The sequence below is a fragment of the Molothrus aeneus genome, chromosome 4 (genome assembly GCF_037042795.1).
Source record: "Molothrus aeneus isolate 106 chromosome 4, BPBGC_Maene_1.0, whole genome shotgun sequence".
In the NCBI taxonomy this organism is placed as follows: domain Eukaryota; kingdom Metazoa; phylum Chordata; class Aves; order Passeriformes; family Icteridae; genus Molothrus; species Molothrus aeneus.
The window spans coordinates 31835531-31859903 of NC_089649.1; the positions used below are offsets into that span (position 1 = coordinate 31835531).

At 41.6% G+C, this 24373-nt stretch overlaps 1 protein-coding gene across 4 annotated transcripts in view; it reads left to right on the forward strand.

Moving 5' to 3' along the window:
* The first annotated feature begins 16896 nt into the window (after positions 1-16896).
* The window catches only part of GRIA2 (glutamate ionotropic receptor AMPA type subunit 2), an 89008-nt gene continuing 81531 nt past the window's right edge, over positions 16897-24373 (forward strand). The window contains exons 1-2 of one of the 4 annotated variants that reach the window (XR_010783501.1): positions 16897-17249; positions 17572-17712. Coding sequence is in view for 3 of the 4 variants with exons in the window: in XM_066548214.1 (XP_066404311.1) it covers positions 17162-17249; positions 17572-17712 (229 nt within the window). In the remaining variant the exon portion in view is untranslated. The remainder of the gene's footprint in view (positions 17250-17571; positions 17713-24373) is intronic. The other 3 variants (XM_066548214.1, XM_066548213.1, XM_066548212.1) reach the window with 3 other exon arrangements.

The window sequence follows — 24373 nt, forward strand, 5'->3', positions numbered from 1 at the left end:
TCTTTGTTCCTTCTTGCTTTCCTGCTTACTTGATGGCTTTTGTGTTTTATCATAAAACACTTTATCAATAATACACTGTAATTGCTTTCCAACTCACACAAAGGGAAGCAAAAGGAATGCGTATTGTTCAGATAAAGGTTTTTTTGTTCATTACAACACAAAAACTAAGGCCAAAAGCGAAGTTTAGCAGCAAATATGAAACTAAATTTAAAGTGAAACCAAGCATCAGCTATAAAGTATTAATTTTCTTTTTACTTACACTAGATAATATTGCAATATTTGTATTACCCTGGAATATATTAGCTTGTCCTACTGAGCAGTAATAATTGATTTCTTTTATTTTACTTCTTTCTGCTAAAGATCATCATGAGTTTTGCACACCATCTCACATTGTGGTCCACCAGCACCCTCTACTTGTAAAATTAAGCCTGTTGACTGATTTCCAGAATAAGGTGCAAATATAAAACTGTATAGGCAAAATAGGATCCTAATTGCTAATTATAATATGAAAGAAAAAAGAATTATTAAATTAAAAATATATGGGCACAAAATCAATGTGCAGGTGTAAAAATTTTCCATGCAGTTAAAATTTCAAAGTATAGAAATGAGGACATTCAAGTAGTAGCAAAGGTGAGGTTCATGAAGTGCAGCTTAGGAACTCGATTACTAGTCCTGATGTCTAAACAAACCACATGACAGCAAAATCTCGTTTTGTGGGAGAGCCCATCTGTGTATCAGCTGACATTTGCTTCAAGTTCTGCAGTTAACTAGTAGGAGAATTACAAATATTTGTTCTACCTTTAAGATAAACCTTGCTATTTTCTTGGTTCTTAGGCATCGAGGGTATTCAAGTAGCTAATTCTCTTCTTTTGTACTGTCATCACCCTTTAGATATCTTTCTACATTTTTTCAGGATTTTAGAACACTTTCAAACACTGCATCAGGAATTTCCATGGAGATGATTTAATCCATTTCTCAACTGCATTTACAAATTTAAGGTAGGCAATAAGTAAGGATGCAATCTGAGAAGTGTGTCAGCTGCTACGCGTTAGTTCCCTGTAGCACACAGTTCATGTTTGACACTCGCTTTTAGGAGCAGCTCTTCAGTGTATAATGGCACCTCTTCTTTTCTTCCCCTAATTCTAGCTGAGATGGTGCATGTGAGCAGTTGGTCTTTTGAGGCAAGGATTTTATTTTTGTAAGTGCAGTGTAGAGAAGATTGACCACTTGGAAACTCTGCCAAGCAGCTTTCATTCTAAAAGTCTTCAGAATTATTTGGACTTGTTAACAGGGTAAAGGAAGACCCATTAAAGAGAAAGCAGCAACACTGCCTTCTGGGTTAGTGTCAATGGGCACGACCACAGTGATTGATCCAACTGTATAATGTTTTAAAGGAAATGTACTTGCAAGTAATCTTTATTTAAAAATATTTTACTCTGAAGAGAGACAATACCTCACTTAAGCAGTCTGTTATAGCTGTTAAGGGAATCTCTTAACAGACCTTATAATACAGTTATAATGCAGACCATGGTCTCTGCTTCAATTAAAGCAGGTTATCCTTATGGTTACTGGGGGATTGCAATGGGGGTGTTTATAGAATAGGTAGCATGGAGTTATTTATTTCCAAGGGAGTGCAACCTGAATATATGCAGTGTCAGGTGATTTTTCAGGCTATTGAGATACTGTAGTGCTGCAGTGAGTACAAATGAGGTGTGTAGCAGATAAGGGAATGAGAGGAGGACACTGTTACTTGATGCTTTCATGTACTGATTCTGGGATTAGAGAAGGTAATGTGGAAAGAAATTCAGGTACAGATAAATTGAATAATGGTTTTGTTTGTGTCAACTGTTTAATTTGTGTCTAGAAATTTGCTTTGTATATAAATAAGTTACCTTCTTTTTATATTACTAAAAGGAATTAATAAAAAACTAGGAAAATTAAGCTCCTCTGTGGTGCCCAAAAGAGAAGGAAATAAATTATTTTCCTACAAAGTTCTACCCCTAAGAAAACAGTAGAATATAAAGAAAAATTTGAGGACATAAATTCCTCATCATTGTGGTTTTGTCTGTGCCGTTGTATCAGATCAATCACAGTAATCTGGGCTGCTTGCAGCACTCCCTTGCATTTTGCCTCACTCAAGAAAGTTGCCCACCCCTGTACTCCCCCTGCACCTGTCCTCCTTCCATCAGTGGGAATAGTGTCAGCATACATTTAAAATAAAGATTACCTGGCTATTTTGAAATCCTTCTGAAAGCCCTTCATTGCTACAAGTATGTCTGTGCTGCAGTCACTAAAATGTCTGCAGCTAGTGCAGGCTTATCCAAATTAGCCTTAAACTGGCTGTTTTGGGGCGGGCTGGAAACATCACCATGGTGACAGTGAGCTGTGGCTGGGAAGCCTACCTGCTGGCTAGGGCAGGGAAAAATATCCTTGGAGTTCAGCCCCACGACACTTTGTGTTGCCTTGGCTGCTGTGCTCAAGCAGTTGGTTTAAAGTTAGCTCATGTGGGTGTTTGTCAGCCCGTGCCTGTGAACTGTAGGTGTGTGCTGGGTGACGCACGGTGTGCTAGCGCAGAGAGATCCTTCCTACGGCTGCTGGGAAAGATGGCATTGTAAAATATCCTCTCCACAGCTCTTGGTCACCTACAGCATTTCTGACATTTTTAATTTTCAGCACTGACGAGCATTTGGTGGCAGTGACACAAAAAATGCCAGTTTGCTTTTTTCCTGAACCAATGCACGTGTAAATGAATGAGTTGGATTTGCCTACCTGAGCACGAACGAGGTTTCCTCCTGAGTCTCGGCCATAAGACTATCCCTCTTATGAGCCATTCTGTCTAAAGTCCCTACCTCTAACAGTGGATATTAGATCACAATATTTTGAATGAATAATGAGACTAAAAAACTAGTGTGACTAACAAGAATGAGTCTTTTTGGCTTCCTGGTTGTCCATGCAGGTCAATGCTAATTTTGAGGGGCACTGATTGCTTTTCAGCATGGGATTTCTCAACATGTCAGTGCCTGTCAGGTTCTGGAGACCAGCATCCTGACTCCCTCCTAGCAGGGTGTTTGAAGGGCCTTCAAGTTTGTTAGTCAACTCATCTTTTGAGTATTGAGATAAATCCAAATCTGCCTGGTGCCATTAGCTGTCACACAGAGGCAGCAAGTACATTGAGCACATGTCTTTTAGTACAAGAAAATTAATGGCCTTTCATCTTATTGCATGAAAATATGGTTTACTGTGACAGAGACCAACCAATAAGGCTACGTGGAGTAACATCCTGTTACTAAGGATTTTTGTCCCATCAGACGATTACTTAGGCCACATAATGTGCTTTGACAGGAAGAAATATGAGGATTGTGGAGTATAAAGGATAAGGTATTGTATAACTCTTTTCCACCTGATGAGTTCTTTGGGCTGTGGCAGTGGGAAGTGTAGGGTTTTTCATATATATCTGTGTCACTCTGTTTCTTTCTATGAATATTCACAGTGGGAGTTATTTTTTCACTTGAAGAAGCAAATTCAAGAGGTTTTTGGGCCGAAGGAACCCTCCTGAGTATAGCAGGTCAAGCTGTTGTACCGTTGCCCCCTGCAAAATCCTTTCAGCTCAGAGGAAACCTTCTCTAGCAGCATAAACTGAAAAAAAACCCTCTGCTGAAACTGTGGCTGCTTCTGAGAGGAAAGTCTGTGTGTAGGCAGCCCCTGTGCTTCCACCTTCTTTTCCTGTAGCATACATCATGATAATCAATAGTACTGTTTAGCTTTTCTGTTCTGCAAAGCACTCCTTTTATCTAGCCTGAGTTATTTCCTTGGCAATAGGCTTTAGATATCCTACCTTTCATCTCTGTGCAGTCAGAGCAAAGATAGTGTGTGCCTCTATCAGAGTTCATGAAGGCAAGCCAGTGCTGATGTTCAAGAACAGTTAAATGGTAATATATGAGAAGATCTAGGACCTACTTGTTTCTTTAATTTTAACATTGTGTTTGTTATGCCATTTCAGTTATGTCCGCATATCTCAAAATATTCTGATATTTGGATAAAATTTCACTAAATTCATTATAATTTTGAGTTAAGTTTATGAATTTCCTGTGAAAAGCAGAATACAAAAAAAAAAAAGTTGTCCATGTGACATTTTTTAAAATGTTGATTTCCTCTGTTAAACTGAAAACTTGAATTTGACCCAGAGGCTAGGGAAATACTGTTTCTTAGTGTTTAATAAGCCTTACATTGTCATAACAGATTTATCAGTGTCTCAGGCAGGCTCATTCTTCCAGATTAATTTGTTTGTTTCTTTGACTCTCAAGGGCCAGCTCACTGGAAAATATTAATTTGGAGACTGGCTATTTCAAAGGCATTATACTGACAGGAGCTGACTGTAAAGAGCAATGGGTCTGACCAGTACCACTCCAGCATCAGCTTCTGCTGTTGACAAAGCCTGTCTTGATACCTGCTCCTGCTTCTGACAAATCCTGTTTAGCCTCAGCCTACTGGAGGGCGTAAAATCTTTGTAGGCTTTTTAAAATATTTGTCTGATTGTGTCAGCTTCTGAGACAGCCCTGCTTCCATTCCCCTTCTGGATGTGCTTCAGGACCAGACTATTACAGAAGCAATCTTTTTTCAAGCAAATACAAATGATATACAGCATCCACCATGAGATATCATCTACTTTGTGGAATTAAACTTTTGACTTTATTTAGTAATTCTTCATATTTTCTAGTTGTTTCCCCAAGGTGAAAGCTTCTTAAATACATAATTCTTATATCAATAAAACGAAATGAGCATGATGGCAGGAGAGGATCACAGTGGCCTTGCTCATTTTCTCTGGACTTAACAGCTCTTATCTTGCTGTGGTCTTTAAGCCAAGGAGATTTTGGAGGATATGCTGCAGCTGAAGTCATTTTGGCTGCCCCACACAAGGCTGGACAAGGAAAAGACCCCTCCCTGCACAGGACCTGCCCTGTATTCAAAGCTGCATTCAAAGCAAATTCGCCAGAGGAAAACACAGCTTTTTCCCAAGCCCTGTGCCATTGCAATAACTTGTTCATTACATTCAATGCTTGATGAGTTCTCTTGCAACAGAGAAGCACTTTCTTGGGAAAAATAACAGTGCTGGTGCCATAATAATATTCCCAGGCTCTGCAAATTCATGGGAGTATTCTATACCACTACCTGTAGAATAGCGAATGTTACAAATTTTATCATGGGAGATGTTAAACAGCAAGTGCATATCCAAGCTGGCAGTACTTTATTATCTGTTACCCATAAGCATGGATTTATTGCTTTATTTGTCCTATGCCTCCATACTCTTCCTATTTCAGGAACAGCATTTTAAAATTGATATTTTTCTAAGCATACTAATTTTTAAAATATATTGTGGTTTACCCTATTTTTTTCCCACAGGAACATGAGGAAGAGATAGTGTATTTTACATTACAGTGCTCTTGCAGCAATTTTGCTAGTGTCTGTTAAGAAAGTTTTGATGAAATTAAATAGGTGGAAAAAAATTTCATGGAGTGTGCAAATGAAACAGCCAGGAATAAACCCAGGAATAAACCCATTTATGCAAGACTCACACTGACAGTCTGATGAGCTTTGACAATTGGAATAAATTATTTTGTCTGAAAGGAGATTCCAGTTGAAAAGATAGGACAGCATTTAATCTTTCAACAGTTTTCATTTCTCAGATGAAAATAAAACCCAAACCTTTATGAAATAGACCAGGTAGCCTTGTCCATATTGACCTCATACCTGCCCTCAGCCATCGTGCTCTCCTTTAATACGGTCTTTCTGCCACTTCCTGCTGCAGGAGTTCAATCAATGGAATTATTTCTCCTCTGACCAAGCAGTAGCAGGACTGCTGTTGGCTGAGTGCACCCGGGCCCCAGCTGGGGCACGGCTCTGTGCACAGCCCAAGTCTGCCCATCGCACACGGTGCTCTGTGGCTAAACACAATACCCAGCAGGCAGAGGCAAGTGTCCCTTCCCCAGGTCTCCACTGCAAATTTGGCAGATTATTTCCTCTCTTTTCTTCCATTCTGCTGCACCAAGTGACAGAGGGCAATAAGGTGGCTTTTGTTTAGATAGGATGTGGCTGGGGCAAAAAATACTACCTTGCTATATGTTGTACAATGCCTTAAGGCACTACTGTAATGCAGACAAGTAGTAATAAAAATTATTTCAGTCACTATTAATCATAGATTCAGGCATAAAATAGTGATATGCCTATTTGTCCTCTCCCAGTATTAACATTTCTGGAAGTCGTCTGACTGATTTCAGGTGCCTGATCTTCCCCCTCATCTACATTGGCTTTCCACTGTAGTTCTTTCTGATTTATTGTCAGAGGAGATTCCACTACATGCATGCATGCATTCTTTCCTTTAATATTATTTCTTTCTGATATCTAAAAAAGATTCTTAAAATAACCTCATGGTTCCCTACTTGCATCCAAATTCCCCAGAAGACTTTGCAGAGAAATAAAGGAAGAAGTTGTAGCTTTTGAAATGATATATTTATCCATTTATAATTTAATATGCATAAGCATCAATATCTATATTTAATATAATGGCATTCCTAGGACTAAGCCTTCTTGAAAATGGTATGTCAGGATTTAATAAATTACCAGTATTTTCCCTTTCCATTACTAATATTATTTTGTTTGGCAAGCATTTGCAAAGTGCATCCATATCAAACTATGCATTTTTCCAGTTCCCTGTAAAATAAATCATCCCCTGTCATGGCACAGAGTGAGCTATGTGGGCCATGGGATATAAGTCATGACAGAATCATAGAATATTCCACACTGGAAGGGACCCACAAAGATCATTGAGTCCAACTCTGGGCTCTGCACAGCATATCCCAAGAGTACCACCATGTGCCCTGAGAGCATTGTCCAAACCCTTCCTGAACTCTGTCAGGCTGGTGCTGTGACCCCTTCCCTGGGGAGCTGTTCCAGTGCCCAAACACCCTGTTGATGATGAAACTTCTCTTGATATCCAAACTTAACCTCCCCTGACTCAGCTTCAGGCCATTCCATTGGGTCCTCTCACTGGTCACCAGAAAGAGGAGATCAGTGCCCCCTCCTCCTCTTCTCCTCACAAGGAAGTTGTAACTGCAATGAGGTTCCCTCTCAGTTTCCTCTTTTGAACAGACCAAATGACCTCAGCCACTCCTCACATGGCTTTTCCTCAAGGCCCTTCACCATTCTCATGGCCCTCCTTTGGACACTCTCTAATAATGGGTGTTTTTATATTGTGGTGCCCCAAACTGCCCCCAGCACTCAAGGTGAGGCTGTCCCAGAGCAGAGCAGAGCAGGACAATCCCCTCCCTTTCCTGGCAGGTGATGCTGTGCCTGATGGCCCCTAGGACAGGGCTGGCCCTCCTGGCTGCCAGGGCACAATGGCTTGTGTTCAACTTCATCAACCAGGACCCCCACATCCCTTTCTACAGCACTGCTTTCCAGCATTTCAATCTACCTTTCAGTGTCTACACACACAACCAGGGTTGCCCCATCCCAGGTGCAGAATCCAGCATTTGCCTTTAAGCTTCATACAGTTGGTGACTGCCCATCTCTCTAATTTTTCAATGTCTCTTTGGAGGGCCTCTCTGTCCTCAAGGGAGTTAACAGCTCCTCCCAGTTTAGCGTCGTCAACAAACTTAGTATTTCTTTGAGTCCTGTGTCCAAGTTGTTAATTACCATGTTCAAGAGAACTGAGTTTAGGGTGGAGCCCTGCAGAACCCCACTAGTGACAAGTTGCCAGCCTGATGTCTCCCCATTCACTCTAACTCTTTGTGCCTGACCCCTGAGCCAGTTGCTCATCCATCACATGATGTCTTTATCCAGCTGAATACTGGATGTTTTGTCCAGAAGGATCCTGTGAGAGGCAATATCAAAACTTTTGTTAAATCCAAAAGGTTACATCAACTAGCTTCCCTTCATCACCTAGGTGATCATCACCTTCATCACAAGCAAGACTTCCCCATCATGAAGCCATTCTGGCTGTGCCCAATGACTGCCTTGTCCTACAGATGTTTTTCAATACTTCCAAAAATAATATTTTCCAGGATTTTACTGGACACTGAAGTCACATATTGGAGTAGCTCCTTCAATTACAAATTCGAAGCAAGTGTTGTCACATAGAATGAACAGCAAGTTCTTCCTTTAAAGAAAAAGTGTGATTAGTTGGTATCCAGTATTTTATTAATTCACCAGTGCTAGTAATGATCAATAGTAATTTATAGGTATATTAATTGAATTACTAGTAAATGAATGAATAAAAGGGATACAGTAAAATATGGATCTGTTTCTGGAGGTTTGTTAGCTAAATCCTTGAGGTGGGAAGTTCCTGTCAGGCAATGCTATCTGCCATTTAAAGGATGTAATCCAAAAGCAGTGTAAATAGAATCGCCTGGGGACTGGCTCACACACAGGAAGTTTAAAGTGTGTGCCACATGTCTGTCTGACCCATGGACTGCTTACTGCTGGGTTGTCTTTCATGGCTGACATTCAAAAGGAAAAGTTTGCCGGAGCCCAGGGTGGTATTTTCAATCCATTTCACTTCACTGTCATTTCATGGAGTATTACTGTAATTGATTATTCAGATGTATCACACAATCATTTGTCAATAACACCAAATTGTCTGTTCATCTAATGAGGCACTGAATTGAGATGAGCTATAATTAATAAAATTATAAAATAATCAGATGATGAATGAAGAATATTCCATTCTGAAGCATAACATTTTTTCTACAGACTTTTATGTGCAGTGCTGCAAGAAGCAAGCGGAGGAGCAATATTGCAATCTGCTATCTTGTTCACCAGTCGTGCTTGGAGTGCTGGTGTGATCTGTGATTTTTCTTAACTGCCTCAAATAACTGAATGCCTCTTGCTGTGAAGAAAATCTGAACTATTGCTACCATTCTAGTATGAAAACATCAGTAAGAACTGGATGATTCTGGATACATGTTTGAGGAGATAAGTTTCTGATCTCTTTATGTTTCTCTAGCTTTTTGTAAAGGCCTTGTGTGTTTTGTGTAAGCTCATTTCATTCCCTTTGATGTTTATTTGCTACAGCTGACCAACCTCTAAAATTAAGGTCCTATTTTGTTAGTGCCACTAAAACCACTGGGAACCCAGCAGAATAAAGGCAAATGTTTGTGAGGGTTCTCCTGCAGAAAGTGCCTTTCTGTGCTCTTATTTACGTCAGATACTATCAGCAAAGGCATTTTTATCGTTTTAGTTATAGAAAATTATTTCATTGGATCCCATCAGAAGATCTGCTTAATTTAACAGCAAGGCATTAATGCTATTTTCACAGTAGCTACACCTGGTACTGACAGGTCAGGTACAGCCAGGATTTGGGAGAGAGAGAATGTATCCTTTTCATTGCCCCACACATTCCTAGCTGTGGCATAAATCATCTCTCTGCCTGTGTTTTTCTTTGTTGCTTGTTTAGACTTATGCCAGCGGCATTTCCAAGATCAAGGTTAGGTTCTTGTTAACAACCATTTTTGAACTGTCCTTGAGACCCCACCAGCTCATCTCTTTCTTCTGGAGCCCTTCATGCATTCCCTCATTCATTGTGCTGTGTATGTGTGCCCTGCCGTGAAAGGAAGCCAGAAATTTGGAATTGTTCAGAACCCAGCCACATGTGCACATCACGTCTGTGTGTAGGTCTCATTGAGGGCAATGCAATTAGCAAGGAGCAAGGTCAGTCTCAGGTTAAATGGCAACTCCACAGACCACAATAATGACTAGCAGTTAATATGCATAAGATAGTAATGCAACACCAATGAAGTTTCAGTAAAGACAAGCAAGCATTGTTTAGGTTGTCTTTAATGTCACAAATTCTATAAGCAGAAATTTTCCTACTATCAGCTTGTCTATTAAACCCTATATTAGAAGCAATTGTGCAGTTACCAGAATGTTATTTTCTGCATATTTATTATGAAGTAGATGTATTTCTAGTCCAAAGTGTGAAATTAAGTGCCTCATAAGAATTGTTTGGTTTTCTCTTACATTTCTGGTTTGGGTTTTTTCCCTATTGTAAAAGCTTGCCCCTAACACCACACTATCACAACTAATCTCTGGGAAGGTATGCCAATGCAGAGGTGAAAGTAAAAATATCTGTGCTGTGAACTAGTTCTGGGACTGAACATCTGAAGTGGTTTTTCAGAACTAAAAATAAACTTTTGTTGAGCATAGCTCTGTACATTTCCATGCTAACTTCAGCAAGCTGTTTCTTGACACCAAAAAAAAAAAAAAAAAAAAAAATTATGGGTGTCAAACAGGTAAACGGTGAACCCAAAAGAAATTTCTGTTGTGGGAAGATCAAAGATCATAATGATAAGGATAGGAGAGCTGATGTTTCAAATCATAGAAATCCTTTTAGTGTTACATCCTATTTCTGATGTGGTTTTCAAAAGTATAGTGTAAAATGTCTGCAATGGGCAATTGGACAAAACAAATTTTTTATCCTTTGGATATTTCCTGAAGAAAAGAATTATTATCTTGTCTCATGCAATTCTATCTATTCCTCCAACTTAATTTATTTTAATGATGCTAAGTGCTTGTACTCCATAGTGTAATTTCTGAAACAATTTGTCTCTTACCTATTTGTGTCATAAAATAAATGATTTTAACATTTGCTTGATACTTTTTCTTTGATTGATTTTTTAATGCAAAACATAATAGCAACCATTTGACTGATAGGTGTTCAAACTCTTACTCACTGTAACTTGAATTTTACTCTATTTTCCCAGTGACAGAAGCCCTGAAAAAATTATAAAACTATTAAATAAATAAAATGCACTGCAATAACATAATCATTTTAAAACAAAATCCTTATCATGAACATCTTTCTTTTTAAAAGAAGGTTTTTGAGGCTTTTTCACTCTTAAAAGCAAAACTAAAAAAAAAAAAGAAAAAAAGAAAAATAATAAAAAATGCAGGTGAGCACAATGTGCTTATAAATGAGTCTATGCCCTAATTCTCAGTTATGTGGGGACACATTAATACCTGTTACAGTGCCAGTTTGGTGTACAGCCATTGTGACTGTGACCAGTGGCAATGGGGCAAGTGGAACCTGATGCCTGCATGCCTTCTGATGCTGCTTTAAGGTTCTAAAGGGAAACACCCTTTTGAAGGAGAAAAAAGGAGGGTTCTTCCTTGGTGACTGCAGTGAATTTCGTTCCCCTTTGCTGTGGAGGGAGCAGCAAAGCAGCCTCTTTCCATCCTACATCTCCCCACGCTGACAGCTGGCCAAATTGTGTGTGCTCCACTGAGCAGCCTGGAACGGGGCTCCCAGCTCCAGGGGGTGGAAGGAGGTGACACACTGCCCTTTCCCCCTCCCCTGCTTTGGCTCTGACTGCCTTGGTCCCCAGCCCAAAAGCAGGATTAGCACTGGTGCAGGCATTGCAGCTTTCCTGCTTGTTCAAAAAGCTCTTGGCCACAAAGTCTCGTGCAGAGGATGTGAACAAGGTCATGCAGAAACCATTCCAGACAAGAAGGAGAGATTCACTCTGGCAACGTGGAATGTTATGAGAAGCTGTCTTCCCTGGATTAAGGAGTTTAGCAGTTAGTTCTGCTGTGGTAGAAAGCATCTTTGAAAAGCTAATGTGAACACTGTCCTGAATCCTGTGTAAGGTCATAAAGCAAATTATAGTGTTGATTAGCATGGAAAACCACTGTGAGAACTTCGATTCTCTATGCAAGTTAGGTGTTCATGAACTAATTCTACCTGTTGGGATACAAAAAGAAGTCTCTGATGCTCATCAGTTTTGCAACAGATTCAAATTTTAAAAAGGTCAGCTGATTTCTCCAGGTTTCTGGAGGTAAATGGAGTAAGTATTTTTGTTATGAATAGTGTGAATGAAACATTAAACTGAGAAGATATCTTTTCCATGCTGAGAATGATCATTTCCCATGGGCTGGTATTTGTTCCATGTCCTTGTTCAAAATATTACTTCTGCATACTCGCCACAATGACACAATCAGCTTCCTACAATACTCATAAATTTAAGTGCAGAGCAATATGTGACCAAGCATGTACAGAGGTTTTACTGTCACTGGCGCATATTAGCCTTGGATTTCAATCTGTTTGTAATTTGTAGCTCCAGAGCTGCTTCTCAGTATTATTGCCTGGGATTCTGAAGGTGTGGGATTTACCCTAAGGTTCTGTGGTGGCTGAGGGAACAAACACCTAGTTTTAACAGAAGAAAGGTGCAAGTCACAAGTTAGCAGAAATTAGAGACTAACACTAAAAGTGTACCCCAGATATGTCATTAGAGAGCAGACTATAACATCCTTGTCAGCTCATATTTGCCTTTTAACATTTTAGCATGTTGTTTATGAATGCAGGTAAGTGAGATGGAGAGCTGATTTGACGAGTACTAGGGATTTGACAAGTACCATACCTCAGCAGGAAACAGTCCACTGGTATATGAGAACTGAGGTCCCATCCTTTGCAAAGGGCTTTTCATTCTAAATAACAAGGAATACATTTCTCACAAGTGACAGAAAAGATACAAGGCTAAAGAGGAATTTCAGTGTTTAGGAGCTGACCTGAAATATGGGTGTAGAGTTGATACTTCAAATACAGATGCTGGCATGAAAAAAAGGAATAAAAACATGATGAGAATACATAAACAACACTGAAGTCAAGGCTGGCATTGCTTGTGGAACAGACGGAAGAAGTGGTAGATTAAAAAAGAGAGGATCAAGGCTGGCCATTATGGTCTAAAGCAACAGTCCAACACATTTGAATTAGCTGTGCTCCACAGAGGGAATGGGGAGTAAAATATGAGGGTAAAATCAAAATAACTGTAGAGAAAAGGAGATTCTGATGGCAATGCATTGGGAAACCAGATGGAAATCAGCCAGGAAAGGAGATGGTGAAGAAGAAGAGAAGTAGCAGGTAGGCAGGGGAAAAAATAGGACAGGAATAAGAAATGTATCCCTTGGGTCTGAGACAAAGCCATGGAAGTTTTTTATACCACTGGAAGAAAAAGAAAGATATTTCCAGACAAGAATCAGGGATTTAGCATGTATAGTCAAATCTGAAAGAGTTCCTTTTATGTTTTTCCAGAGGTTTAATAATGTAATTTGCTATAATCTCAGTAGAAAAACATTGAAGCAATCCAGCAGATTTTCCACACACAGTTTATTTATCATATACTTAAATGATTTTATTGGCAAAATAAATATAAAATTTCCTGCAAATAGAAAGAACACAAGTAGCTCGAATAAAAAAAGTAAATCCCAAATTGCTACAAATGTCTCAAAACAGCTAGCTAACATGGTAACAAGCTGCACTGTCACAGCACAGCAAAGGGAAGTGAAAGCTATGTGGTTATTACCAATTTTTTTCCATCAGTTGTGCCAGAAGGATCATGATGTTGCTTTTCTATCATCAAAATCATGTAATAGAAGGGAGCCTAAGCTACTCCTTAGAAGGTGTCCTCCCTGGGTGTGGGTGCTGTTAATGGGAACAGAATGTGTTTGCTAATCAGAACAGGAGGCAGAACGAGCATGAAAGATCAGGACATACTTTTTATTTTTAAAATGACTCTTGAGATCCAGAGTGAACATATGGGACTGCACTCTTCAAAATAGATTTGGAACCTTCATTTGTATTTCCTCTTTGTTTACACTTACTGGTATTTGAAAAAGTTCTGCAGAGTCCAAAAATCCAAAGACAATAATCCTTATTGAAGGGAAGTATTTATTGATCAACCCTGGAATCAAAGGATTCATGTGTTGGTACAGCATTTTTGGATCCTAATAAATCTGCATGTTTTAAGATTTTTTGATAATTAAGAAATAGAAAATAGTTGTGAATATAAACCCCAAAAATTGATAGGATAAAAGTCCAGAAGGCTATAACCATTTAGTCTGAGCTCTTGCAAAGGGCCTTCTCAGAATTTAACTTTTTCAGCTAGGATTTTTAGAAAATAGTCTGGTTTTAATTGTTGTCATTAAACTGCTCAGCATATGGCTGCAAGGTCAATGACACATTATTAAAAAAGCAAAACAAAAAATAAATTTTATTTCTAATCTGAATGTGATCAATATCAGCATTGAACAACTCATTTTTTTACTCCATCCATCTCCTCAAGTGTTTTATATTTTTTAAGTTACTTTCCTGAAGCATGTACTCCATGTCATCAAGCCATTCCTGAACTATCTTTTGGAAAGTATATGGACTGATCGCTAAATGTTTCTGTTCAGTTTTCAGTTCTTCAGTCTTTTCCAAGTTTCTTACTGCATCTAATATTCAACTGATGAAACATATGAACATTTATTTGAACTGCAGCCACTGTCTCAACCAGGATTGTGCCAGGATGAATTGCAGAGGAAATGTATTCCTGATAAATTGTACTTCTGATTAGCACATATATCAGCTCTTTTCAACTTCTTCACCAACTTCTGCCTTACATTCAGAATATCCATTAGACAATATTAAATTGTTAAATCAAGTATAGCCATGATTATTTGCAGCAAGCAGCAAACCTCTCTTGGAGTTCTATGGAATCAAGATTAAGCACTTTGGCTTTTCAAGGGTCTGACATCTTATTATTTGATATCTGGACTTCTGTCATCTGCCATTGTTTTCATCGTTACTGCAGTGCTATGTTCCTTTCAACAAGTGATGGATGCTTATTATTAAGTGTCTCCCCACTGATGCTTTGTTCACATTCTGAACTAATGCATTTTTATATGAGCTCCTTTCATAGATTCAGAAGAATGCATATTAGAATATAATCTGCTGTTTTTAAGAATACAATCTTTACTTATGTCTTGCAAGATTCTTTTCCCTTGAGAAAAAAGTGTTGGATGTGATTCCCAGTAATGTAGTCTGATTTTCTCATGCACAGGGTTAATGAGTATATCTATTCTTAGTACATGGTCATAAATTACTATCATGTATAAATTTCTTTCTTCTCCTTTGCCCAATTGCATCTTTTCAATTAGCATAGGATTGTTATAAAAAATAGAGAGTTGAAGAAGATTTTTATTATTATCGACATTTTTCACTAGTACTAAATTCTGATTTAACTGTTTCCTTGGTGATTGACTCACCCATGCTGTCCTTTTGTACTTACTCATATCAGTTGAAATTTTTTATTTTTCCCTGTCACACCAACAATGGAATATGGCCACATAGTCTGACTCTTTTTTTCTACATGTTCTGATGTGATGATACAAATCTGGAGCAGTACATGCACGTACATGCTCACAATTCTGAAATGGAAAAATATACATTAGAAAATCAACAACCATTATTTCATTTTTATGTTTGACATCACCCAAATTCTTTTTATATTTTGGTTCATTATGCAGTTATAATGTATATTGGCAAATTTGATATTTTTGTTTTATTATAACATATTAAAATATAGAGATCTTGGAGATCTTTGCTTCATTTTAACCTCATTTTTTATACATAATGGAATGCTTTAGACGTCAGTGAAAAAAACCCCCATACAATTTATCTACGCTTCTGTTAAAGATTGGCAGTTTTACACTGAAATATTTATTAAAAGTAAATGTCTGTACATCTCATTGTCCGGGATGCACTGGGCACAACCTGAATAGAAGCTTTCCCTTGACAGCTTCATCTGTTGCTTCTCACAGCGATGCTGCCTGCCCCTTTCACAGAATTCAACAGCAGGTTTTACCAGGCAGTGCAAAATGTGGCCTCTGGGAGACACCAGGCTGGGGGCAGAAAGTGAGGAAGGGCTGTAGCAACTCTGCCATTCCACCCAGATAAGCCCATAGGGGCTTTATGCTCAGGTTGTTAAGGCTTGCTCTCTTTTTCAGGCTCATCGCATTTTGTGGGTGAGAGAGAGAAGATGAGACAAGTACAGAAAAAAGCTTGCACAGGATTTCCTGGTGAAATGACTCAAATGAAATAAAACTCATCATGAATTAGTAATGAGTAAAGAGACTAAAATTATCAACTTCCTATGTGTTCAGGATATGTACTCGTATTGACATCTGAATACCTGAAGATTTGACCCCCTCCTCCAGGAAAGGAGAATTTAAAAAAAATAATAACAGTAATAAAAATAAAAAGGAAGAAAAAAGAGGAAAAGTAATTAATTGCAAGGTCAGGACATTTTCCTATGTGGATATTTCCCAGCATTGTTAACTAAACATAAGTTAATAAAAAATATGCCAGAAAATTATTACTTAATAGCAAATTCATTGTTATGGTCACAGAAATGCTACACTGCCTTTCCTTCTATAAAATGTCTGTGTGTGTGTGTGTGGTGCACAGCAACAGACTTCGTGCCAAACTGAGAAATGTTAAATTTAGCTTGCAGTAAATAGCATGTCTAGCTAATACAGCTGGAACCCATCTTGGAAAAGGGAAAGAAAAAAAGAAAAAAAGATCCCCATTATGCATGAAAATGAAATATCAGAATAGCTTTAACTCTTCCTGCCTATCAACTTCATACCGTTTGGGTATAGCAGCTGAAAAAAAAAAAAAAAACAAAATTAAAAAAAAAAAACAATTGCTCTTCAGGTGTGTTTGTGAGGTGGGGAAGGCCGGTGAAATAAAATAAATAAATAAAATAAATAAATAAATAAATAAATAAATAAATAAATAAAAAGTATCCAAAATATAAATAAATAAATGAGCGGCCGATCTCCCCGAAGCGAGGCCGCTGTCCGCGGTGCTGGAGGCGGCCGGCCGGGCGGGCGCGCGCAGGGGCGGGGCGCGGCGCGCGGGGGGCGCGGCGGGCGCGCTCCCGCCGGGGCCGGTTCCGCGCAGGCGCCGCCGCCGCCGCCTCGCCGGGAGCGCCGCCCGCCCGTTGAGTGCGAGGAGCGCGGGCGAGCGCGTGCGAGGGCAGGGCAGGGCCGGGCCGGGCCGGGCGGCGGGAGCGCAGCGGGCAGCGGGCACCGCCGGCACCCCCATCCCGCTCAGCGCCGGAGCCGGCAGCGGCGGCAGCAGCAGCTCCTCGGACAGCGGCTTCTCCCGCGCCCGCCGCAGGGCTCTTCTCGTTCCTTCCCTCCCGTGGCTCGCTTGGTCCCGCCGGCCGCTCGCCCGGAGCGCACGGGATCTAATTTGCTGACGAGCGCGCTCCGCGGAGGAGGAGGAGGAGGAAGAAGAAGAAAGGGCTGTTTCCGTGGCTTTGTGGATGCTCTACTTTTCCTGGAAATGCAAAAGATTATGCATATTTCTGTCTTCCTGGCTCCTGTGTTGTGGGGACTGATCTGGGGGGTCAATTCTAACAGCATACAGATCGGTAGGTGCCCGCATTTGGGGGGACCCCGCTCTCCTCCCGGCGGATCTTCCGATCCCTCATCCCCGCCGCTGTCACTCGGGCATTCCTGTCATGTCGCCGCGCTCCCAGTCCCACCGCGGTGCCCGCCGGGCGCCGGCGAGGTCCCCTCGCCTTTTCCCCGGCCACAGCGCCCGGTTCCCGCGCCCCCCGACACGGGACGGAGCCACGGCCGGCAGCGCTCCGGCACCCGCGCCCAGCGCAGCCCCGCGGCGGGCAGAGACCTGGCCCCGGCGCCGCTCCGCCGGGGCCCCCGCCCGCCTGACGCGTGTGTGTTTCCCTGCAGGGGGGCTGTTCCCGAGGGGCGCCGATCAGGAGTACAGCGCGTTTCGGGTAGGGATGGTTCAGTATTCCACCTCGGAGTTCAGGCTGACTCCCCACATCGACAACCTGGAGGTGGCCAACAGCTTCGCCGTCACCAACGCCTGTGAGTAGCGGGCGCTGCCAGCCTGCCGTGGCGGCGGGGGCGGGGCGGCTGCGAGCGGTGCGGCGGGGGTGTGTGTGGGGGTGTGTGTGTGTGCGGGGGTGTGCGGGGTACGTGTCTGTGTGTCTGTCTGTCTGCGTGTGTGCGGAGGTGTGTGCGGGGCGCGGTACCGGGGGGAGCCGCCCCGCCGCCGAGCAGGTGCGGGAGCGCCCGGCCCCGTGCGATCGGGGTGCGGGGTCTCCGTGCGCCCCCGCAACCCTCCGGGAGGTGCAAAATGGTTCCCGGCGGCTCCCCCCCGCGTTATGTAAGGCTGCGCGGCCCCGGGGCTGCCCGCAGCGCTCCCCCGCCGGCCCGGGGCTGCCCGCGGGCTGCGGAGCACCTCGCTGCTGGCGCGGGCACAGCCGGGGCCCCCTCGGGCCAGCAGCCGAGGGGTGCGGGGCGGGCGGCGGGGGGCGATCAGCCATTTTACGCCGCGTGGTGCTGCGGGCTCCATCTCTCCATCCCTACATCTCTCCATCTCGTCCCCCGCACGCAGCGCTCGTGGGCGGCCGCGCTCGCCGCCCGCTCTGCCTCGCCGGGAGCCCACCGCCCCCGCGGTTCTCCTGGCGGGGCCGTGCCCAGCTCCGCCCTCGGCTCGGCGGGGCCCGGCCGCACGCGTGCCGCGGGGCGCGGAGCACATGCGAGGCGGGGCAGCGCGGCCGTGGCAGCGCCAAGAGAGGAGCCCCGGGCGGGCGGCGAGTCCCGCAGCCGTGCGCGCTTCCGCCTCCTGCCGCTCGGGCCGGCCGAGCTGGGGCTGTGGGACCCCGCGGGGCGGCGGGGCCGGCCGGGCGAAGCAGCGCCCAGGCGTGCGGCCAGGCGCGGCTGGCACTGCCCGTGCCGGGTGAGAGCGGGCAGCCGCGTTCCCAGGGCGCTGAGGCGTGCCCGCCTCTGCCCCGCAGCCCTCCTTGCCGCCCGAGCCCGGTCCCGGCGAACCGGGGCTCCCTGCAGCGAGCGGGGAGCGCGGTCGGTGCCGTGCCGGCCGCTCCCGCCCAGCGCCGCGCTCCCCCCAGGCGTTCTCCCGTCCCTCCTGGGAAAAAGACGTAAGGGACACGGAATCTGGAGGTTAGCTGTCAGCGGGAGCTGTTTCCCTCCATTGGCGACCTTGTTTTAGTCCCCCGGTTCAGCTACCGCGTGCGGTGGTGCTGAAGAGGGGCGGCTTGGCACAGACGCTGGGATAGGTGGTGCAAGAGCTCAACGCAAGGAGCTTTCAGTGGCATGTGGGAGGGTAGGAGGATAGAGCATCCATAGCTGAAGGCAAAAAAGGTCAGAGCATGTAATCAGCCACAGTAATGCTAAATTGTTAATCTTTGCAAACTGCTTAGATAGCTCTTCCTTCCTTAGATAATGGGGGCTTGTATCAACCAGAACCGCACGTGGTCAGTCTTTGCAGATGATGTTACTTGGACTGTTGATGAAGTGTAGCAGTTACCTGGCATTCTGCAAAAATGTGACAATGTGTTTCTCAAATCTGTGAAGTTAACAAAACCATGAAAACATGTTTTGCAAAACACTAGATTTTTCCTACTAGCAGTAGAGACAAGCATAGTCACCTTGTCTTTGAGAAACTAAAGGTTACATATTTTTCCCCAAGACCATCAAGTGCTTTTGACCAGCATTTGTGTGCATTTAACAGCCTTGTTCTTGTCTCTCGTGGAGAACTTCTACAATACTCAGATGCTATGTGTAGGCTGTAGACTGCAGTGGTGGACTTTGAGGCTTCTAACAGAAGGGAGATGGATGCTATCCATGTCTTGGATTTTCCTTTGTCTGAACATTGTCCCATGCTTCAATTTTCAAGCAGTTTGAAGAGCTCCAAATTAAGACCTGAAAATATACTTGTTTTTTCATCACCTCAGTTACCACTGATGTTGTAGTCAAGTTATCTTGTGCATTGGATTTAATCGACTAGTGAAGCATGTGCTAAAAATTTGTACAGTATCCCCTCAGTTACCTTCCTAGAAGGGTTCGATTGGAGGACAAGGAGTTCCAAAGACAGATTTTTGGCTTACAAGAAGTAGAATTTAGGAGCTGATGGCAAAGCACTGCACGCAAAATGGTTGAGAAGAATCCATCTCTTTTTGTCCCCTCTATGCTTGTTCTCATTTGAAATAGTGAACATTCTGCATGTTGGTTTTGTTAGGATTTTTTTTTGGGTGGGGAGGGAGGGGGATGTTTTTCTTAAATTTCTGGAATAGTGTTCAAAGAACTTGTGCCCAAAACCAGTACTATGAAACAATGCAGGTGTAAAAGAAGGTCACAGAAGTGTAGGATAATATGAATCTGAAAATGCTTCACTATTTACCCAGGTGTTTCACTCCAACAAGGCAATTGTCCTGCACAGAAATGTAGCAGCAGGCTTATACCATAATAGAAATTACAACCTTTTGCTGCCCTAAACTGGCCACCAAAATATTTTGGCTCTTGATTTAAACCCGTGAGCCAGCCATGTTTCAGGCTGCCGAAGCTCTGGCTGGTGTGGCAGAGGTGGGGTGCAGCCCTGCCTGCTGGTCTCAACCTGGCACCTGCAGGTGGCAGCTGGCAGTGCCTGGGGTCCCCTGTGCCACCCCACCGGGGCTCAGCCTGCTTCCCTCCCACCCTGGTAGCCTCAGGGCAACAGCACACTGCTCCATCTGCTTTAAAAACAAACAAACAGAAAGCCCACTGCAAAAATGTTAAAGTCTTCACACTAATTTTTGGTGTTTGCTTAGAGTTTGTTGATAGAGCAGATGGTTTTTAGATGAACCGGTGTTGCTGGTACTACTTTGAAATTAGGTTCCTAAACTTCAGAGAGGAGGAGATGGTCACGTACCCCTGAGTAATGTTCCAAGCAGTGATACTACTCAGTCATTTAAAGGTGGCCAAAAAATGGGTGTAGGAGTGGACAGACTGTGAGTAGGTAGCCTTAACTCATGTAATGACTTGTGCTTCAGTGGGAATTTCACCTCAACACCAAGAGATCGTGTCATGATGTGTTGCATGACAGCAAATTGGGTCCCAATTCTACTGACTTTGACCAAGGTGGACAGGCTACTTCATGTAACCTGGGAAAGGAACCCAGCTCAATAATGTTCAAAAAGCAGCCTTAAAAACAGTCACTTCAGTTTGGTGAACTGTTGCATCTCTGCAAAGCTGTGTTGACAGGTCAGTGGGAGTAGCTGTTGGAATCTAATTGCAGTTTGACACTTAGTAAGTCAGAATCACTGGGAAGCCTGGTGGTTTAGATTGAGAGGTGGTACATGTTTTTTTCAGAATAATGCACAATTAAAAGCAGTGTTTACTGCCATGACTGCAGTTGTAGCTTTCAGGAGAAATGAGCTGGGCTTAGCACTCTGTGAGAATTCTTGGTTCATTCTAACATAACCTCTTTGGTTCTGTTTGTTTGGTTTAACAGCTGGAGCAAAGGTACAGCATTGGAGGCCATTCACAGGGCAGAATGGAACATATCCAAACCACTGGAACATATCCAGACCTCTGGACTTCATTGTCCTTCAGCACAGTATAACTGAGTCTGGTCTAATTGAAGGAGTGTGACCATCAGTGATACCAGATTTTTTAAAACTTTTAAATTCTGTCAAAACAAGAAGGAAGGAAAGTGATGAAGATGAAATGCTTTCCTCTTAAATCTGCCTACCAACAACTTCAGGGGTAGTTGTATTGTGTTCTGACATATTTTAGAATTGAGAGGATATTGGAGTCACTTAAAGAGAGGTTTCCTATGGAGTACTATAAAACTGCCATCATGATAACAAGTTTTTTGTGTGGTAGTTTGAGCACAGAGGTTATATATGTACAATCTTGAATGTTTAATCCTGCTGGCTCAAGAGTCAGTGTTGAGCTTTGCTGTTTTAAATCAAGTCTTACAGCTCTGCAGGGATCACTGCACCATGACATTGTGACAAGGGGATGCTGATTCATGCATAAACCTTAGATCCTTTCATTATATCTTCAACCAGCAGCTTTGAAAACCTATGAATATCTGGCATGTTGCAACTTGAGAGTCATGGCAAAGGTTTCCTCAACCATTTTGGAATATAATGCTATGGCTTTCATTCTTAAAGAAATAGCATTGAGTATAAAGCTGACAAAATGCTTAAAGAATAAGCAAAAATAAATATCCTTTAATGGGAAGGATGGAAAAAATTTAGACATGTTTATTTGAACTAAAATTACTGTGGACCAAGCCTAAATGTATTTCACAATAAATTATTAGAACTGATTTTAAGGAAAGGAGGAATTTATTAGCTGCTTGTGTTTCAGTTCATTTGTATTCTTGGTCCTTCTCATTTTCTTTTCACTATAAGACATTTCTCAGGCTCAGTGAGCAGATGTGAAATAGGTTTTGTGCCTCCTTGTAATTAAAATGGTGAGGATCAGATGAGTTTCTGCAGTAAAATGATACAATAAAACCAGGATGTAGCCTCCTGTGATTTTTCTTCTCTCAAAACATTTCTCTTCTGGAAATTGATCTCTGTAGCAAACTTTAAACATTCTTCTACTCCCGAGAGTTCTTCATAAAGAAACCTGGGGTGTTTATTGTGTGTCAGAGCTGTCCCTGCTGTGCATCTTTGTGCCTGGCTCACAGACCATTTTCACACTGCCGTGATCCAAAGTGAGGGCAGGTCCAAACCCAACAGTTTTCTCTTGGCTGCTTGACTTTCCAAATTCTTATTATGTGATTATGGAAATAATTTTGTCCATAATATCTGAAAAAAATTTACCATGCAGTTTTGAATACAGTACAAATATATATTTTACTCCTACAAATCTGAAAATGAGTTATGTTTAATAGTAGTTTGTGAGTAGTTTGGCAATCAAGCCTTAAATATGCCAATCAAGCTGGCAAATAAACCAATGTTATCAGTCAATCTCTTCAATACATGTGTTTATATGTAATTTTATTTCTATAAAATATATGAAAATATATTAATTTTTTTTCTGTTTATGCCAACGAAAGTTTTAATTTACACTGACTTCAATAGGTGTGGTTGACTGCACATAGTTGGGGATGTACTTAACTTCTTGTGTACATAACACTTGCTTTACTATCCTGTATGTGTTATGCACCTGAACCAAGCAGCACTGCACTGGGTGATGCTGTTACTGCTGGTTTCGTTGGTTCTTTTCTTCTAGCTTCTCACGATTAAAATACTTTTGAGAATTAAGGCATATTTAACAGATAAATAATTCCTTTTGAACATTCAATAATTACTAGGAAAGTATATAATACCTGGGAATGTATTAGTTTGAAAATGCATTAAACAGGTCAAGATTATTCTATTTTCATTGTTTTGAAAATTCATATGTCAGTTCGTATGCCAGTTTATCTGGCATCTTCTGTGAAAGCATGATTAACTTATTAAAAACTATTTTCTTAAGGAAAATATAATTTTAAATTATTAATTGAAATTAAAATCCTAAATACTGATAGGACTAATTTTCAGGAAACTACAAAGAGGACTGAACTCACAGTAAATATAAATGTGTATATGTACATATATATAGATAGATATGCATGTGTGTATACACACATGTATGTGTAAGGGTACACAAATATATATTTAAAAGAGTGAACAGCAGTTTGTTATGGATGTCATATAAATCAAAAGCAGGACATTGGCTAAACTCTACAATTCATTTTCTGAAGAGGATTATCTGAGAGCACTTGCTAGTGAGCTAATTTATCTCTTTAAATCATGTTCTTGTGCCTGTGAGCCAGGTGAATTAAAAATTTTGTATAATGAAGGCTCATGCCCACATTCTGGAAACAATGTTACAGCAGCTCAAGCCAAGGAATGTCACATCAGACTGAAAATAACACTGAAAACATACCCAAGTCGGTGAAAAATGCAGTTGCATAGATCAAACTCTCTCTATATGTATATGTGAATGGGTTTTTTATCTTACATTTAGCTGAAATTTCTATTTCAAATATATAGGTTTGTGGAGCATCATTGTTATTTTGTCTTGAAACCTTACTGTTTTCCTTTGGTAAGTTCATAAAAAGAATTTGCATTGACTACAAATGCATATAAAGTGTAACCTTATTAAAACCGAAAAAATAGCTTTTATTTAAATTAGTAAATAATTTCAATAATGAATTTTATATGGATAAGCAATAAGGAGTGAATAAATTCATCAGATAAATGTACTGAAGGCATTCTGTGAACCAGCTCAACAGTAAGGAGTATACAAGCAGGTTTTAAATAACCACATGTTGAACAAATTCTTACTGAACCTTCTAAAATCAATAACTGTGTGTAAAATAGAGCTGTTGTCTTTAATTTGGGTGCACTTACAGAGTGGTATAGATGTCTTTTGAAATACCTCTTTTTTTTTTTCTTTCTCTATCTGTATCTAGCACCACCACAGAACAATTTTTATTTGCTAATGCAGCACAGCTGTTCCTCCTTGCTTAACAATTATTCCACCATAGATCTTTGATTTTTTTTTCTTTTTTCTTAATTGTTTTAAGAAAGGTTCTCAAGTCAGTCAGTTTATGGGGAGTTTACCTTTTCCCCCCACCAAAGTCCCCATTTGGGCAATATATATACAGAGTTAACATTCCTGTCCTGAACCTGATTTAATGTACTGATACCTAATGCATTTTCCAATGGCTGGTCACATT